Source organism: Periophthalmus magnuspinnatus, chromosome 16 (assembly GCF_009829125.3).
Source record: "Periophthalmus magnuspinnatus isolate fPerMag1 chromosome 16, fPerMag1.2.pri, whole genome shotgun sequence".
Classification (NCBI taxonomy): domain Eukaryota; kingdom Metazoa; phylum Chordata; class Actinopteri; order Gobiiformes; family Gobiidae; genus Periophthalmus; species Periophthalmus magnuspinnatus.
The window spans coordinates 28,914,421-28,921,783 of record NC_047141.1 but is presented as its reverse complement, the minus strand read 5'-3'; the positions used below and the strand labels follow the sequence as shown (position 1 = coordinate 28,921,783).

Below are 7,363 nucleotides of genomic sequence, written 5' to 3'. Positions count from 1 at the left end.
TTGCATGACAGGAACTCCTAAACATCCGACTACATCAGCAGATTTGGACTCTTAATTAGCTCTAAAAAGTACAGCTGTCTTTATATCACAGAACCGATGCCTGCTGAAGTTGCAGTCAATAAAATTCACCAACATGTGTCTTTATTTAAACTTATAGAGGGCATATGTGTTTTTGCCTGACTCACAGCTACAGGGAATTTCAAAGTAAAGCAAAAATGAACATTAAAAACTGGACAAATGGAGTAACTTCTGCAGAAATCATTGCATAAGACCAACAGTTCTGGCAGAGCATGGCCATAAATCTCCCTAAATCTGGTTTTCATCATGCATATTTTACTAATAGCACAAAAAGGACACAATGAACAAATTTAGACCGTATTGTGTGTAAGCTACATCTGAGAAAGCAAAACGACAGAACAATAACCGGATATTTATACCATTGGAAAGGCCTAAGTAAAGACATTTTAGTCAACAACACCTTTGAGAGTTTGTTCATGTGGGTTTGAGCTTGGACCACCTCATTTTTCTCATCCCAAGGAAACACTTGCTCTAATTCTTTATTTGTGTTTGGCTGCTTTTCAAAACCTGTGACCACATTTGCACACACACAAGTTTCCATTGCTTTTTAGGGCTGTCATAGTGACTTGCATTAATTTCCTGGAAACCAAGTCTAACCTTTAAGTAGTTACTTGCCTATTCTTAACCTAAATCCTAACCTTAACCTGTCAACCCATATCTTAACTTTAAACCAGGCTGTTGATCTAATAATAAATGATTTACGTCATTGGGACCTGATTTTTGTCCTCATAAGGAAGAGAATGAATGAAGTCTGTAGATTTCAGTCCCCACAATGTGATAAACTCCCATCCACCACATCAAAACTGGAACTAAACCAAGAACTTAATCTGGACTTAATATAGATAAAGTCCAGACCAGTACCAGACCAGGACTAGACTGGGACTAAACCAGGACTAGATCAGGACTAGACCAGGATCAAACCAAGGCTACATCAAGACTAAACCAGGACAAAGCCAAGACAAGTGTGAATAGAGCCAAGGGGCAGAGTTTGTGACACTTTAGGTTAATTAAGCTCTGTGTTGACATCGTGTGATTGTTGGTGTGTATTTCAGCCGGAGGGAAAATTATCACATCTGTGCATAACATCAAACTTCACAGTATGAGCAGCTCAACCTTTTTCTCACTAGTACCCGCTAACTATCGTCGTGTTTTGTGTTGATTTTTCAGTGTGGGAAACAAAACATATCTTTACTAGAACAGCTATACTTCATACGATTAGAGTTTCTTGTTTTTCGATAGACAGTTCAAGATATCAAACCAATGAATCATGTTTTTCACTGGTAATATGAAATATTGTGACGTTTTATTTAATGATTCCAAGTCCCTAAATACTCCAGGTTGGGCAACATTGCATGACAGAACAAGCAGGGACACTGTTAAAGTTTAAACAGCGGTGAATTACCAAATAAAGCTTCTATAAGAGAGTCAGCTTTCAACTCAAGCAGAACAAGGCATTTTTGATTATTTGAAAGAACTCTTGTAGTGATTAGAGTGAGTGATACTGCGCAGTGGCTCTGGAGAGACATGGGGATCCAAAGGCACAGAGGTGTGGGGGAGAGTCCAAATGAAAAACATGCGCTCCAACGGCATGAGTAAGCCTCCTCTGTCTGCTAAAAAAGAGGGGAGGACAAGGAGGAAGGGAGAGGGGAGCTGGTGGGGTCAGAGAATGTGGGGAAAAGGGGGAGGGGGCTCGGCCCGTCAATAGTGAGGTAAAACGTGTGGCGGTGGGAGGGGCCCCAACTTAAAGGGAGCAGACAAGCAACCACACACAGCAGCAGTATACAGCACTTTCACTTTGAGAGAGAGCTGAGAGAGTGAGGCTGCAGGGAGAGGGAGCAGAGACAAGAGCAGGCCACATCTATTAACTCGTTTCCAGGCAGCGGCACCAGGACAAATAAGGCTCTTTGGGCAGATATAGGTCAGGACATAGAAAGAACAAAAAAGAAAGAGGATACAGTAAACAGATTCCTGTCTGGATAAGGCGGGATTCGCTCTGTCCAAGTTGGAAAACCAAAAGTCAGAGCGCAGGATGGCGTGAAAAGATAACTCAGGACTTTTTTGGGAAAGTACCAAAGGAACACAGCAGAACTTGTGCAAGAGATGAACAGAAGATCGAAAATGAAGCTATGAAGACAGAGGGGCATTCTCTGTGAAAGACCCTTTGAAACCACACAGGAGTGAACTTGCCTTTGACAGCCGTACACAGAACAGCTTGTCTGCAGTGTTTGCTGTCAACCAGAGAAATGGAGAAGCGCCCATTCTCACAAAGATAAAAAGGATGTCACTACCAGGTGAGCCATGTGCATGTTTACTAAAGTTTAGCAATAATAATTTACCACTAAGAACGAGGGCTGAGGTGTGGAGGTTGAAAAACTTCTGTGACTCATTAGAGAGACGAACTAATGGCTTTGGTTTGTTTTTGTTTGTTTGTTTTTATTTTGTTTTTTATTAGTTTTTTTGTTTTGTTTTTTACAATATTTCAGATTTAGGATAATTTTTGGGGGGTTGGTTTTATTGTCAGTGGCATAAATAGTTTCAAATTTGTTGTTTATCATCCATATTTCCTTTAGCAATACACACACTTTAAAATGGTATTGTGACAGGCGTATCAGTAGCATCATACTTGAGATAAATCTAAAGACAGATGAGTCATTTCCACAGGAAACTGTTGAACTTCCTTTATGGGGTTTGTAATTTTGCCAAACTGCAGACCCCACTTCAGCCTCTTCATAATCTGTCTCTTTTCTGTGTCTTTCTTTAACCTCATAAACTCATGTCCATCATAGTTTTGCTCTTTCTATCACTGTGGACTGCTCAATGTGGAGGCTGCGGCTCTGACGTGGGAAGTGTGGACAACATTAAAACTACTATTGACATGAATGCAAAGGGGTTTGTAAGTCACACTTTTTGTTACTATTTGATAATAAGCTATAACTTTATATTAGGTTGCATTTGTTCAAAATTAGATGGCAAACATACCGAAATAGCCTAGACATGTCCACTTTCCAGATGATGTAGCGCAGACAGTCGGGTTCAAATGTTGTGTAATTTTCAGCCCTCTAAACAATTGTGCATTGTTTATGTCTAACAGACTGGTAATAATAATTAGTGGCTACATAGAGTCAGTATCTGTTGATGGAATCGCAACTATTTTTATCTTTTTTTAGCGATCGGTGTTCCCTAAGGATTATTACATCAAGCATCGCTACACAAGAAGAATCCTCTGTGATGACCCGGTGAGCTAACAGCTTTCCGTTTCCCATAAATACCCAGAAACCAAGTGATACCTAAATTAGTTGCTCTATAGATATAGTGTATAGGGCTACAATCTAAAATGATCCAAATGAGAAAAGAGCTATGCCTATTGTCAAGTAGTTTGACCACATGTTTAAAGTCATTAGTCTTTTTTACTCTTGCTAAAACTATAACTTTATATCTGTATATTTATTTTTTATTAATGATCGTGTCTTTTCATTCTTCCTCAAGTTTGAAATTTTAGTATCATGACAAGGCAATGTTATTTCAGCTGCTTTTACAAGAAGACCATTGAGGTTTGCTTTACGGGAGCAGCATTGACAGACTTGTGGCAGTGGTTTCTGTGGCAGCTGCTTGACACATCAGCCGTGCATTTTAAACTAATTTGAGTGTTATGTTGCCTTTGCCTGCAGTGCTGTGTGTTCCCGGCTGCCATCGTCCTTCTGGATTCATGGCATGTGTTGATCAAAAACCTGTACGACGAACACATAAATCGCTCCTTAATCAGAGATCTCAAACAAACACTGGAAAAGATTATCAAGAGCAACAGAAACACAGAGGTACAATTTAACTTTTAATGTTAATGTTATGATGATTATTTATGTTTCCATTTGTTGCATTGTGATTTTAATGTCTTTCTTATTCTGTAAAGCACTTTGAATTACTTTGTGGACCAATTGTGCTATACAAATAAACTTGCCTTGTCTTGCCTTAACTCAATATTTTACCTGCTTCTAACTTTATTCTAATTAGGGCTGTGCAATACGACAAACACACTATACTTTTCCCCTCAACTGATTATTTATTAGTTTTTTATCCAATCAAATAAACATGGTTTTCTGCACAGCCCTAATTCAAAGTGTGATTTAAATTGTTAGGTTTAATCTCTATTTTTGGTCTTCTTGTATTTTGGCGTTATAATCTTGAAATGTGTATATTGTGAGAAATAAAAGTTCTCATATCTTAACTTATTTTTGTCCTATTTCTATTGCAGAATTAAAGCTGCACTATGAAACTTTTCTGCCAGCTGCTTGTCTGCATGGAGATGTTATTGCTGCTTCTAAAATGTTCCATTGTATTGCATTAACTTGATCTGTTTTGCATTGTTGTCAATTATAAGTGTTTTTATTGCTCAAAAATATCTTGAAAGACATACAATCTTACTATGAGTGGAGGCGCAATTATCAACAGATCTGACTTGTAACTTCCCCTGGTGACATCCCCCGCTTGTTTCCATGGAGACAGATAAGTTTAATATCATACTGTGGAACATTCTAGGAAAAGCAATGACCATGGAGACAAGCAAGTGACAAACCATCCACAGTGCATCTTGAAGTTAGATAAAACGTGTTGGAAGATTTGTAATTGTGGATGTTTCTTTGGCAGAGGTTTCAAGAGGTCACCGACTTGGATCAACTTTCTTTAAACGACTCACGTCCAGAGGAGCTGCTCAATTTCACGTCCGAGTTGTTTTCCCGTTGGATCGAAGTTCGTTGTGCTCCCTCCATTGAAACCTGCAGTCCTTCCACTCTGCCCCCTGCAATAGAGAGAAAGGACTATGACGCCTCGAGAGCCCAACTTAAAACCACTCGAGGTATAGACGAATGGGAGATTCTTGAAGATGAGGAAATTAACTTTATGCCGGAGTTGTCCAGCGGGGGAAGACTATCCGTGCCATACTCCGTGTCCCTCTGCAGCCCTCTGCTCTTCAGGCTCTACTGGTGGCTGCTATAGGAAAATGCACACAAAATGCAAGGAACAGCACTGAAAGATTGTTGGATTGTTGTATCTTTGGTAGTAAGCTTTGTTTTTAATATGAGTTGACAGGTACACACTGTCACACAATAGGTTGGGTTCACGTGATAAAGTTTAAAATTGAGCTGGAGGACAGGCCAGAATTCTATGGGGGAATTTACTGTTTAACTGTCAGATTGCAGATTTACTGACCTGGTTTGTGGTTAATATCTGTGTAATCACCTGGGCCTATCCACATAAAACATGTTCAAGTGACAAGCTCAAAAACGTCTTGTTGCTATAAATGTGAGATTATGTTTTCACAATAGCTTCAGAAAACATTGCGTCACTGTTGTTAGTTGAAAGGACTTTGAGCAATGGGATTAATATGACAAGTTGGTGGAGCCAGTCCCAATCAAATAATTACTGTAAAATTGGGTATTTCTTTCAAAAACAGTTAATCTGTCATAGAGTTAAACGGGCCCCTGTCCTCCATCTGAAATTATGACAAATTCTAGAACGTGAACGCAATTCAGTCACTATCCATCCATGTTCATAACTGATACCAGATGATAACCTATAGCTGTTTTAGCCTATTTTCAATACAAGCTTCAGCTACAGGCTCTGCTCTTTATGCTAACAGAGATTTAAGTTAAACAGTGCACACAACAAGCCATGTCTATTTCTGTTTACAAAGAATGTTTTGTATGATGTAAAGTATTATTGTCCTTTATATAAATAATTCTAAGTTAAATACTTATAGATATTAGTCTCATCTTTGAAAAATAACAGCTCATAAAATGTACCTTCAACTGTCTTACACAGGAGTGAGTGCACCACGAGGTTACACTTGCCCCTACATGCATACACCCACACACCACCATTGTCCCTACACGACTATCCTCGTTTCATAACACAGAAATTAGACTTTTGTTTTGTCTTCAGGGAATCCACCAGTCTTGTTGATCCTGCTTACATTTCTGAAGAAACATCTGAAGTAACATCTTTTGGCCAAGTTCAAGATACTGGATATAGATTAGCTGTTCTGTCTTATCATCGTAGCCTACTTTTAAAAACGCCCCCAAGCCCCCATATATAACCGGACAACTCCAGTCAGAAGTAGACAGTCTATGACACCATTAGTGATGTGAAAGTCCCATATTGATCGATTACTTTACAGGCTTGTTGTCTAAAGGTTAGGCTTTGTTTTAATCAATGGCTATAGCATAAGCCTATGGGATCCAGCTGACTAATTATGCATTCTCTTATTTGCAGGCTAGGCCATCCATGTTAATAGTACAGCCATGTAATAAGTAGGTTACAGTATTTGATTACTTTACACTACAGGTTGTTGTTTAAATAAAGTATAGTTTCTTCAATTCAATTCAAGTTTATTTATATACAGTGGTGGAATGTAACAAAGTACAAGTATTTTTTAGGTATCTGTACTTTACTTTTACAGAGGATACTTTTTACTCTTACTTCACTACATTTGCGAGCAGGTATCTGTACTTTATATATTTTTGAACAGTACTGAAAAGTTTAAGTATTTTGCATTATAGTCTGAGGCCTGCTGAAAAGGCTGAGGGGGAGATATAAAACATATTCATAATTTGAGCCAACAAAAACATACAAATAAAAAGCAACTAGAAAAAAGATGAATTAAATTGTTTCTACTGAAAATTCAGCACAAATCACTATATTTGATGCTTTATTGCGTCTCAAAATCTGCCCAAAATACTTTTACTTTCATGTGATATTTTTACTTGAGTATTTTTTGCCCTAGTATCAGTACTTTTACTTAAGTAACACAATTGAATACTGCTTTCACAACTGTTTATATAGGACATTTTAAACAACTTTTTTTTTTTTTTTTTTTTTAAAAAGGCTAAACTTAATAAGATTTGTTGTTTAAATAAAAGTTAAGTTATTTAGTTTGATCAGTGGCTAAATCATTATCCTATATGGTCCAGTTTACTCAATAAGGGCTTTTAGGGATCACTATTTTGGCTAGGCTAGCTCAGAAAATTGTATTTGATAATTACTTCACACTAAAGATTTATTGTTTAAATAAAAATTAAGTTATTTGGTTTGATCAGTGGCAAAAAAAAAAATCCTATGGGGTCCAGTTTACTCAATAAGGGCTTTTAGGGATCACTATTTTGGCTAGGCTAGCTAACAAAATAAACTGTATTTGAAAAGTAGGTTTAAATATTCAAAAATGTCCCGAAGTTAGGAGACTGACCGTTCCAGGCAGCAGAAGGAAACAAGCGCCAAGAGGATAGCACGATTCCCG

The 7,363-nt window shown here is 37.9% G+C and overlaps 1 protein-coding gene across 1 annotated transcript; it reads left to right on the top strand.

Annotated features, from left to right (window-relative positions):
- The first annotated feature begins 1,821 nt into the window (after positions 1-1,821).
- On the top strand, positions 1,822-6,451 carry zgc:174888 (uncharacterized protein LOC558116 homolog). The gene is made up of 5 exons (XM_033981660.2): positions 1,822-2,369; positions 2,865-2,971; positions 3,246-3,314; positions 3,747-3,893; positions 4,720-6,451. Exons 1-5 carry the CDS (start codon positions 2,357-2,359, stop codon positions 5,065-5,067), a joined length of 684 nt encoding a protein of 227 aa, XP_033837551.1. The 5' UTR covers positions 1,822-2,356; the 3' UTR covers positions 5,068-6,451.
- The last annotated feature ends 912 nt before the right edge of the window (positions 6,452-7,363 follow it).

What these genes read in the sequence shown, in the direction of transcription:
- zgc:174888 (XM_033981660.2), top strand. An exon ending in ACATGAATGCAAAGGGGTTT is followed by an intron (nt 2,972 to 3,245) that starts GTAAGTCACACT and finishes ATCTTTTTTTAG; the next exon opens with CGATCGGTGTTCCCTAAGGA. An exon ending in GAATCCTCTGTGATGACCCG is followed by an intron (nt 3,315 to 3,746) that starts GTGAGCTAACAG and finishes CTTTGCCTGCAG; the next exon opens with TGCTGTGTGTTCCCGGCTGC.